The sequence below is a fragment of the Ranitomeya imitator genome, chromosome 7 (assembly GCF_032444005.1).
Source record: "Ranitomeya imitator isolate aRanImi1 chromosome 7, aRanImi1.pri, whole genome shotgun sequence".
Classification (NCBI taxonomy): Eukaryota; Metazoa; Chordata; class Amphibia; order Anura; family Dendrobatidae; genus Ranitomeya; species Ranitomeya imitator.
In genome coordinates this window covers 90,799,644-90,812,210 of record NC_091288.1, presented here as the reverse complement: position 1 = coordinate 90,812,210, position 12,567 = coordinate 90,799,644, and the positions used below count along the sequence as shown (strand labels likewise).

At 43.0% G+C, this 12,567-nt stretch overlaps 1 protein-coding gene across 14 annotated transcripts in view; it reads right to left on the bottom strand.

Annotated features, from left to right (window-relative positions):
• The window catches only part of ABI2 (abl interactor 2), a 158,663-nt gene that overhangs the window by 50,096 nt on the left and 96,000 nt on the right, over nucleotides 1-12,567 (bottom strand). For 9 of the 14 annotated variants that reach the window (XM_069733657.1, XM_069733643.1, XM_069733644.1 and 6 more), the window contains 2 exons: nucleotides 10,125-10,307; nucleotides 4,120-4,278 (listed from right to left, as the gene is read on the bottom strand). In XM_069733657.1, coding sequence (XP_069589758.1) covers nucleotides 4,120-4,278; nucleotides 10,125-10,307 — 342 coding nt within the window. The remainder of the gene's footprint in view (nucleotides 1-4,119; nucleotides 4,279-10,124; nucleotides 10,308-12,567) is intronic. The other 5 variants (XM_069733652.1, XM_069733653.1, XM_069733654.1 and 2 more) reach the window with 1 other exon arrangement.

Here is a 12,567-nt window from a genome sequence, read left to right as displayed (position 1 = left end):
TATGTGACCTGACATAAGCCATACAGATGAGTATGTGACCTGTCATAAGCCATACAGATGAGTATGTGACCTGTCATATGCCATACAGATGAGTATGTGACCTGTCATAAGCCATACAGATGAGTATGTGACCTGTCATAAGCCATACAGATGAGTATGTGACCTGTCATAAGCCATACAGATGAGTATGTGACCTGACATAAGCCATACAGGTGAATATGTGACCTGACATAAGCCATACAGGTGAATATGTGACCTGACATAAGCCATACAGATGAGTACGTGACCTGTCATAAGCCATACAGATGAGTATGTGACCTGACATAAGCCATACAGGTGAATATGTGACCTGACATAAGCCATACAGGTGAATATGTGACCTGACATAAGCCATACAGATGAGTACGTGACCTGTCATAAGCCATACAGATGAGTATGTGACCTGTCATAAGCCATACAGATGAGTATGTCACCTGACATAAGCCATACAGGTGAATATGTGACCAGGCATAAGCCATACAGATGAGTATGTGACCTGTCATAAGCCATACAGATGAGTATGTGACCTGTCATAAGCCATACAGATGAGTATGTCACCTGACATAAGCCATACAGGTGAATATGTGACCTGGCATAAGCCATACAGATGAGTATGTGACCTGACATAAGCCATACAGGTGAATATGTGACCTGACATAAGCCATACAGGTGAATATGTGACCTGACATAAGCCATACAGATGAGTATGTGACCTGTCATAAGCCATACAGATGAGTATGTGACCTGTCATATGCCATACAGATGAGTATGTGACCTGTCATAAGCCATACAGATGAGTATGTGACCTGTCATAAGCCATACAGATGAGTATGTGACCTGTCATAAGCCATACAGATGAGTATGTGACCTGACATAAGCCATACAGGTGAATATGTGACCTGACATAAGCCATACAGGTGAATATGTGACCTGACATAAGCCATACAGATGAGTACGTGACCTGTCATAAGCCATACAGATGAGTATGTGACCTGACATAAGCCATACAGGTGAATATGTGACCTGACATAAGCCATACAGGTGAATATGTGACCTGACATAAGCCATACAGATGAGTACGTGACCTGTCATAAGCCGTACAGATGAGTATGTGACCGGTCATAAGCCATACAGATGAATGTGACCAGTCATAAGCCATACAGATGAATATGTGACCTGTCATAAGCCATACAGATGAATGTGACCAGTCATAAGCCATACAGATGAATGTGACCAGTCATAAGCCATACAGATGAATGTGACCAGTCATAAGCCATACAGATGAATGTGACCAGTCATAAGCCATACAGATGAGTATGTGAACTGACATAAGCCATACACTTATGCATAGCCTAGATGCTATCACTAAACATCGCTGGAGCATCACTTCCTTCCAAAACTACACAGAGGTACATCAGGCCTCCTAATAAGGAGAATATCCAAAGAAAAAAACTACAATAAAAATGTTTCACAAAAATGACGGTAATACCCAATACGGATATCTACTGAACATCTAAAATGGTACCCTAGAAAACATAAAATAAGGGGTATTTCTATAAGAACAATTAATTTTTTACCTAGATTTTGGCTATAAAAAGGCCCTCCATTAATCTGGTTCTGAAGGGTTGGCTGTGAGGTCATTGATGGAGGACGCCGATATGGAAGAGAGCCTCCTATGGTTGGCGGAGTGTGCCGAGACACTGGTACAGATGAGTATGTGACCTGTCATAAGCCATACAGATGGGTATGTGACCTGTCATAAGCCGTACAGATGAGTATGTGACCTGTCATAAGCCATACAGATGAGTATGTGACCTGTCATAAGCCATACAGATGAGTATGTGACCTGTCATAAGCCATACAGATGAGTATGTGACCTGACATAAGCCATACAGATGAGTATGTCCCCTGTCATAAGCCATACAGATGAGTATGTCCCCCGTCATAAGCCATACAGATGAATGTGACCAGTCATAAGCCATACAGATGAGTATGTGACCTGACATAAGCCATACAGATGAATGTGACCAGTCATAAGCCATACAGATGAGTATGTGACCTGTCATAAGCCATACAGATGAGTATGTGACCGGTCATAAGCCATACAGATGAATGTGACCAGTCATAAGCCATACAGATGGGTATGTGACCTGTCATAAGCCATAAAGATGAATATGTGACCTGTCATAAGTCATACAGATAAGTATGTGACCTGTCATAAGCCATACAGATGAGTATGTGACCTGTCATAAGCCATACAGATGAATGTGACCAGTCATAAGCCATACAGATGAGTATGTGACCTGTCATAAGCCATACAGATGAGTATGTGACCTGTCATAAGCCATACAGATGAGTATGTGACCAGTCATGAGCCATACAGATGAATGTGACCTGTCATAAGTCATACAGATGAGTATGTGACCTGTCATAAGCCATACAGATGAGTATGTGACCTGACATAAGCCATACAGATGAATATGTGACCTGTCATAAGCCATACAGATGAATATGTGACCTGACATAAGCCATACAGATGAATATGTGACCTGTCATAAGCCATACAGGTGAATATGTGACCAGGCATAAGCCATACAGATGAGTATGTGACCTGTCATAAGCCATACAGATGAGTATGTGACCTGTCATAAGCCATACAGATGAGTATGTGACCTGACATAAGCCATACAGATGAATGTGACCAGTCATATGCCATACAGATGAGTATGTGGCCTGACATAAGCCATACAGATGAATATGTGACCTGTCATAAGCCATACAGATGGGTATGTGACCTGACATAAGCCATACAGATGAATATGTGACCTGTCATAAGCCATACAGATGAATATGTGACCTGTCATAAGCCATACAGATGAGTATGTGGCCTGACATAAGCCATACAGATGAATATGTGACCTGTCATAAGCCATACAGATGAATATGTGACCTGTCATAAGCCATACAGATGAATATGTGACCTGACATAAGCCATACAGATGAATATGTAAGCAGAGCTCTAAATAAAGCCCCTCCCGCACAGGCCGCCCCGGAGCACGAGCATATCATTAACTGAAAACTACAAACTGAAATTACACAACCACCACAAGACGGATTTCATCACTTCAGGTATGACTGTAATCAGTATAACGGCGCCAACCTGACACTGTCTGCAGTTTACTGAGCACAATCCTGCTGACAGGTTGCCTTTAAGCATCAATTATAACTTAAACTGTACAAGGTAATATCTCTACAAAAGAGATGAAAAATTTAAAAATAAAAACTAAGTTTTCCTTAGCTCTGCAGCGACTATTCCATGATGTGGCCATTTAACATGTTCAACGGGTGAAAGCACCTCTGTAATGTAAGTTTAGACGATATGGTAATAGATTTTAATGGCTCCATATCTTCAGCTGTCAGTTCAAGATACATGATTTTAGTAACCGACAACAACTAGCGTACATCATACCATGAGACTATAAATAATTTACATTGATTATTTATAGCTGTGATTGTTTTGGCCACTTACTTGTGCTCATATGTAAAGCAAAGAGGACATGTTTGTTATAAAACAGGGACTGCTCTAATTATTTGAACGTCATCACTGAAGTCACCAATTCTCAAAATGGTTAATCCATGGGGTTACAGGAATTTACCTTTACCATTAATTGCTACATAATATCATTTTTCCTATAAAATTACAATGACACTTTTTATGTTTTTATGGCTGGTCAAAAAAAATCTAACTAATTGTTTGGGAAAAACTAATAAAACTCTCCTCTATTTATAAAAGATGTTGAACTACAAGTAAATGGTGCTGTTCTGGGCATGAAACCGTTCCTCACTATCCATAGCCTAGATGCTATCACTAAACATCGCTGGAGCATCACTTCCTTCCAAAACTACACAGAGGTACATCAGGCCTCCTAATAAGGAGGTTATCCAAAGAAAAAAACTACAATAAAAATGTTTCACAAAAATGACCGTAATACCCAATACGGATATCTACTGAACATCTAAAATGGTACCCTAGAAAACATAAAATAAAGGGTATTTCTATAAGAACAATTAATTTTTTACCTGGATTTTGGCTATAAAAAGGCCCTCCATTAATCTGGTTCTGAAGGGTTGGCTGTGAGGTCATTGATGGAGGACGCCGATATGGAAGAGAGCCTCCTATGGCTGGCGGAGTGTGCCGAGACACTGGTCTGTTCATACTGTAGAACTGAGCAGGGTGGGCTGGAGGACAGAACAAAGATAGAGAAATTCAACAGATTTGCTTACATGAAGAAAAAACATGTCTACGTTTTGTAAAAACTGGCACTAAGCAAACCAAGCAGCAAAAAATCTGGTTATGGATGACCAATATCTTTTTTAAAATCAAACTTTTAGTAAAACCACTGACAAATAATATCAGAGCAATTAGTGATCAGAAGAATATTGTATATCTCATACATATGGATTGTAAACATAAGTGACCAATGATCACAAATATTTGAGAAGCATACACTTCCTCTACTTTATCCCAGTCTCCCAAATAAAACCCAACCCTTCCTTCTGGTGCACACAAACAGTGAGTATGCTAGGAGAACAAGTATATATTAAAGTACTAATTAAGTAAAAGTCACATCCTTCAGCAACTTGGGCATCTAATCCAATCACCCCACTGTTTCCCAAATTTAGGAATTGCTCCCCTTCTAATATATACATATTTTTTTCTCTATAAAAATTGTATTATTCAGACACTGTATTAACATTTACCAGTCAATGTTTGGCAATAGACTTCCTAGTTAGGTAAAATATTTTGGCTATACCCAAATGCACTGGGGAGGCGCCTCCAACATCCCCTATGAGACCCACATCATAGAACTTGGGACTAAGAGGGACCTGAATATTATAGACCTCAATAACTAGTCTACTAACTCTTTACCACAGCTCAGGTAGCTGAGAAAATGTCCAGAACACATGAATTAGGTCTGCCCCCTCCACCTCACAGTTTGGGTAGCAATCATGGGTTCAAAAACCCATCCTGTGTAACACTTTTGGAGTTTTATAGACCCTGTGATTAATAAACAATTGAGATCTTCTCTGGGCCGTGTTGATCGAGACCTTTCCTGACGATTCCTGAATATCATCCCATTCCACTTAAGAGATGTTACTCATCTGTCTTTCTCAATTCTTTGACTATGGCCATAGGATTCCCCAAAACTGTAAGTAATAGGGAGTTATACAATTGGGAAATAACGAACCTTAGTCACTTTAGCATGTACCACAAAATCGAATAATCCATTAGATGAAATAGTACGGTCAAATATGCTTTCCTTGGCTCTTACTGCATCTCTCAGTTGTAGATACTTGACGAAATCAGAATTATGCAAATTAAACTCCTTGGTACAGAAATTTCTAACCCTGTCTTTTCAGTTCCCCAACCCTTCCAAATGTTGTTATTCCCTCAAACAATGATTGTTCCAAATATTTAGATCAGGGTAACGTCTTAAATTGGCCTTGAATTTGTGGGATTCCAAGAGTTGTAGCCAGTTGTCTCCTCCCCCAAATATTTCAACACTAACGCTCTTGCCTCATTAGTCCCCCAGAGCTCATCGTGACCAAGAATTTCAAGCAAATCTGAATGTGAAATAGTGATGGGCTTGTGTGCTCGGGAAAGGTGTCATCCTAGCACACTTGTGTCCTAATTGAAAATTTTCAACATGCTTGATAAAAAAAAAAAAATGCTACGGCTGCTGTTTAACAGTCATAACACATGTAGGGATTACCCAACAGGCAATCCCTGCACGTGTTTTGATGCTGTCGAAAAGCCACAAGACATGCAATTGCGGCGACGCAAGCATTTTTTTCGAGCACGCTGAAAATACTCAATTACAACGTAGCGTGCTCGCACAACACCTTATCCGCGCACACTCGCTCATCGCTAAACTGTTAAATGTAAGAATATATAAATGGAGATACAAGCTTTAAGAAAATTCTGTTTCCAGATTTGGAGATAGAACAAATACCGTAAGTATCCTTTTTACTTAAAGAGTACCTATTACCACCTGGGTAATTTCAAGATGTTAAAAGAGACCAAAATAAAACAGTTTAAGTATTTCTAATTAGAAGAAGTTTAAAAAAAAAAATCCACACTAATTTAGAAATAAAAGATTTTACATTTAACCATTAACCATTCCCAGCCGTGCGATTAGTTCAGTTTTGTGATCCCTTTTTTCCCAATACAACTTTTTTATTTTCCCGCTATGTAAGCTATTTTTTATTAGTGGGAAGAGATGTACCGTATTTTTCAGACTAGGAGATGCACTGGACCATAAGAAACACCTAGGTTTTAGAAAAGGAAATTAGAAAAAATGTGGTGAAATCTGTACTTAATATCCCTTATATATGGTCCCCTCGTCCCCATCCTGGTATGCATGGCCTCCCCATCCTTATCCTGGTATGCATGGACCCCCTCATCCCTATCCTGGTATGCATGGCCTCCCTCATCCTTATCCTGGTATGCATCGACCCCCTCAGTCCTATCCTGGTATGCATGGCCTCCCCATCCTTATCCTGGTATGCACGGACCCGCTCATCCTTATCCTGGTATGCATGGCCTCCCCATCCTTATCCTGCTATGCACGGCTCCCCTCATCCCTATCCTGGTATGCACGGCCCCCCTCATCCCTATCCTGGTATGCATGGCTCCCCTCATCCCTATCCTGGTATGCATGGCCCCCCTCATCCCTATCCTGGTATGCATGGACCCCCTCATCCCTACCCTGGTATGCATGGACCCCCTCATCCTTATTCTGGTAAGCATGGCCCCCTCATCCTTATCCTGGTACGCATGGCCCCTCATTCTTATACTGGTATGCATGGCCCCCCTCACCCCTATCCTGGTATGCATGGCCCCCCTCACCCCTATCCTGGTATGCATGGCCCCCCTCACCCCTATCTTGGTATGCATGGTCCTCTCATCCTTATCCTGGTATGCACGGCCCCCCTCATCCCTACCCTGGTATGCATGGCCCCCCCTCATCCCTACCCTGGTATGCATGGCCCCCCTCATCCCTATCCTGGTATGCATGGCACCCTCATCCCTATCCTGGAATGCATGGCATCCTCATCCCAACCCTGGTATGCATGGCATCCTCATCCCTATCCTGGTATGCATGTCCCCCCCTTATCCTGGCATGCATGGCACCCTCCCTCATCCCCATCCTAGTGAGCATGGGCCCCCTCATCCTTATCTTGGTTTGCATGGCCTCCTCATCCCCATCCGGGTATGCATGACACTCTTATCCCTATCCTGGTATGCATGGCACCCTCATCGATATCCTGGAATGCATGGCCTCCCTTATCAAGGCATGCATGGCACCCTCATCCAAATCCTGGTGTGCATGACCCCCTTTATCCCTATCCTGGTAGGAATGGTCCCCCTCATCCCTATATTGGTATGCAGGGCATCCATCTCTGTCTTGGTATGCATGACCCTATCCTTATCCAGGTATGATTCTATGCTTGGTCCCCATCCTTATCCTGGTATGCACGGCTCCCCTCATCCCTATCCTGGTATGCACGGCCCCCCTCATCCTTATCCTGGTATGCATGGCCTCCCTCATCCCTATCCTGGTATGCATGGCTCCCCTCATCCCTATCCTGGTATGCATGGCTCCCCTCATCCCTATCCTGGTATGCATGGCCCCCCTCATCCCTATCCTGGTATGCATGGACCCCCTCATCCCTACCCTGGTATGCATGGACCCCCTCATCCTTATTCTGGTAAGCATGGCCCCCTCATCCTTATCCTGGTACGCATGGCCCCTCATTCTTATACTGGTATGCATGGCCCCCCTCACCCCTATCCTGGTATGCATGGCCCCCCTCACCCCTATCCTGGTATGCATGGCCCCCCTCACCCCTATCTTGGTATGCATGGTCCTCTCATCCTTATCCTGGTATGCACGGCCCCCCTCATCCCTACCCTGGTATGCATGGCCCCCCCTCATCCCTACCCTGGTATGCATGGCCCCCCTCATCCCTATCCTGGTATGCATGGCACCCTCATCCCTATCCTGGAATGCATGGCATCCTCATCCCAACCCTGGTATGCATGGCATCCTCATCCCAACCCTGGTATGCATGGCACCCTCATCCCTATCCTGGTATGCATGTCCCCCCCCTTATCCTGGCATGCATGGCACCCTCCCTCATCCCCATCTTAGTGAGCATGGGCCCCCTCATCCTTATCTTGGTTTGCATGGCCTCCTCATCCCCATCCGGGTATGCATGACACTCTTATCCCTATCCTGGTATGCATGGCACCCTCATCGATATCCTGGAATGCATGGCCTCCCTTATCATGGCATGCATGGCACCCTCATCCAAATCCTGGTGTGCATGACCCCCTTTATCCCTATCCTGGTAGGAATGGTCCCCCTCATCCCTATATTGGTATGCAGGGCATCCATCTCTGTCTTGGTATGCATGACCCTATCCTTATCCAGGTATGATTCTATGCTTGGTCCCCATCCCTATCCTGGTATGCATGGCTCCATCCTTATCCTGGTATGATTGGTCCAATCAGAAAAACTTAAAAAAAACCACACATTACACTTACCTTCCTCTGCTCCCTCGCAGCGTCTTGTTCCTGTGCCAGCAGCTGCTTTATGCTTGTAAGCAGGGACGTCATGCACTGCTTACAAACCAAAGGACAGCTTCCAGAATACTCACTGCTCCCCATGCCAGGACTATGTGCGTGGAGGGCAGTGAGCATTAATTGCTCTTTAGTAGTGAGCACAGTGTTAGCTGCAGGCTTCCTGCCGCGGCGGCCGGGCTTTCACGTGTCCCTCCTACTAAAGGGAATGAATATTCACTGCTTTCCACGCTACATGTGTTAGCGATACATGTTGGGATTTTGTGGGCCTCATTACACTCTGGGTTGTGGCAAGAATGTGTTTGATTATGTATATTTTCTGCAGCTAGCATGGGTCAATGTGTGATGATGCAAATTGCTTACAGCAATTGTTTACCAACTTTGGTGTCTCCATTTTAGATTTTAAGATGTTTTGCATTTTTTCCTTTCCTCTTCCTTTCCTTGTTTTCCCCCATGATTGTGCAATATTTGTGCTGCAATAAATTGATTTAAAGGGGGTTGTCTAGGAGGTATACACATTACTGCTGCTCATACACTGGCCGGATGCTTTTGTATTTATGCATCATTTTTCCTTGCCACTGCTGGCTTATCCGCATGGGAGTTGTATTTATTGAATCGAAGATTTAAGGTATCTTTTTGTTATCCCGTTTGTTTATACTCTATTGGGGGTTTGTGCATGTCTATACATGCTTTTTATGCATTTTTTAAATGTTTTTATGTTTTCTGCACTTTGTGTTCTCAATAAAGCTTTTTTTTCCCTTGCTATGTGCACTTTTATTTGCACAGTTTTTCTCTTTTTGGGCCATGACATGTTTTCATGCGCAAGAGTTGCACCCCTTATTATTTTATAACTATTATGAGCGGAGCCCACTAATTTCTCTTTTTTAGTTACAGCTAATGAGGCACCGTGCCCTAAAGCAGTAGCGTGGCAGCCCACAACGTATGTCTCTGCCTAAGCAGAACAGTTTCAATATTGCTTTACTGGTTCCAGTACTACCAGTACCATAACCTACACAGTGCGCCGGTGACCTGCACTGGGCCCAATGTCTGACAGATGGGGTTTCACGTGAGTTGTCATATAAAAGAGTTACATCTACAAGAACTCTAGAAGCTTGTTATGAAGGGAAAACAATGATGAATCTAATTAACCAAGTTACAAAGACAATGGGAGTCACTAGAATTGTACAATTTGGATCTGTTACAATTCTCTTTCCTGACAATTAGTCATCTAATCTACGGTACCTATCTATACCTTTGTTATTATGTTACCGCTTCCACAGAATTGAGCAAAAACCTTTTACGAGCGTGAAGCACGGGAAAGAAGTCATGGTGTGAACACAGATTCAGGCAAGCAAATGTGCATTGTCGTTACAGCAAACTGGACAGATTAGATGCGTGCGCCACTTCACCCCACACGGTTATACATTCACACACTCACCTGTAGAAGGAGCAGAGGAAACAGCAGGGGGAGTTGGAGAGGTGAAACCATCAGCAGGGGGCTGGGCTCCTGCGGCAGCATCTGGGGTAGTTGAGGAGGAAGGGGCAGCAGCAGGGGTATGAGGGACAGGGGCAGGAGTGGAGGGAACAGGGATGGGAGGAGTGCCAGCTGAGCCGGCAGGGGCTACGTGGAGAGAGGAAGATGTGAAGTTAATACAGAAAGCATGTTAGGTGGGATTAGAAATGCTTTCATGAAGCTCAGTGTTAGGAATTTAGTAAAGAGAAATAGGTAATGCCATCATTCACAGCCAGTCGCAAATGAAATTCATGCATGGGGAAAAAACTTCACATAAAAGGAAACAATCATGTTCAAAACCGCTTTTTACCTGCGGATGATAATGATTAATCTGCAGGTAAAAGTAGTTAGAATCATGCATGGCTGTCTTATTGGAAGAGTGGTTACAGGGAGAACATTAAGTGATATTCTCCCTGTAGCCTCTGCTTGCTTCCAGCCACTGGGGCGGTGCAGGGAGTGGTTACAGCCTCTGCTGACTACACCGTGAGATTGGCTATAAACCCTCCCGGGCACTGACTGACAGCCTGATCTGCAGTGTGTGCGCAGCAAATTGTCAAAGTCCCAGCAATCTCACTATGTCTCTACTAGTCAGTGACTATAACGCTCCCTGGAGAGGCTACAGGGAAAACATAACTTTATTTTCTCCCTGTATATGCTTTTCAGTAGAAAGCCAAGCAGGATTTTTACACTTTTTAAATGCAGATTAACCCTATATATGAAGGTAAATAGCATATGTGAACATAATAGTTTCCCATTAAGGTTTGTTTTGCCATAAAGAAGAATCTAAAACTAGTCTATTTAACCACAGAAAGTATGTCGTTAGGTGTAAAATTGCACATCATATTGTATAATCATTTGTGTTCGTGCAATCTGTCAGATTTCCTAGAATTAGCAAACAGATCTTAATGATACAATTGTATACTCTATAATGCATTGATTTCTGATTATTTAGCTCAATTAATTTATTAGTGCAGAAACTAAAGCTGCTGCTATAAAAGGGAACCTAACAATACTTTTTTACTTTAATTTACTTGCAGCTATTACCGAAACATAAAAAAAAACATTTGATGGAAAAACAAATTAAAAATAGCAAAGGAAAAAAAAAGCTCCATCTCTGCAACTCTTACACTCAAAACGTATAAAAATACATACTTTACACAAAAAAAATATTTTGTCAGATCTGATGAAACTATTCAGCTTCTTTTTATTACAATAACTGAGTTACAACACATTACTTACAATGCAAATACATGTGTTTTAATACACGCCATCATTTGGGGATATTTATTTTTAACTATGGGGGTCAAAATTTGGACTGTGGACATTTTTAATTGGCAGTATTAAAGGGAACCTGTCATGTAAAAAAAAAAACTCTGTTAACTTGTAGACATGGGGTTAATCTGCAGATTAACAGTGTTCTAAAGCGGTGCGACCACTGCACTGAAAGCCCAGCTATCGGGAAGAAATAAAGTTTATTCCTCCCGGCAGCCTTGGGCTTTCAGTCATACACGTGCGGCTTCAGTCACTGCTCAGTAACGCAGCGAGTGACGGCTGTAACCACTCCCCAGCACGGTCTGACAGCCAGCTCAACAGTGCATCAATGCTGAGCCGGCTGTCAGTCAGTGTCGGGACGAAGTAACAGCCACCGCTTAGGCAGGCGTCACACTAGCGAGTTTTACGGACGTATGAGTGCAGAAAATACATCCAGAAAATACGCATTGCACGCGGCCCAATGATTCTCTATGGCCCAGCTCCTATCTGCCGTATATTACGGATCCGTATTATACGGTCTTGTACAGCCGCAGAAAATCGCAGCATGCTGCGTTTGTCAGCGTATTGCGCAAAAAATACGCCAATGAAAGTCTATGGGGGCGAGGAAATTACGGATTACACACGGACCATGCGTATGACTTGCGAGAAATACGCAGCAGTGTTCTAGAGTAAAGCCGGCAATTCAGTGCGGTGTACAGTAAAATCACACTGACAGAATAGAATAGAAAAGGTAGAATAAATGTGTACACATAGTATAGGTATATATATATGTCGGTGATGCGCCCTCTGCTGGATGAACTCATATGAACTCGAGCCTGGGAACTTTTCAGAATATTTTCCCACGCTCGAGTTCATATGAGTTCATCGAGCAGAGGGCACATCACCGCGACTCGAGGTAACTACAGTATATTCTCCTGCATTCCATTCATTCACCAAGTTTTACAGTCAGGAGCACAGCTGCATTAGCAGAGCTCCTGGGTGTAAAATGATTTAACCCCTTCAGATGGATTTACAGCGTGGGACAAGACTAACGACGGAAGGTATGGAATATTGTTGTTTGGTTTTTTTTAACTTTGTTTCAGGTGACAAGGGTCTT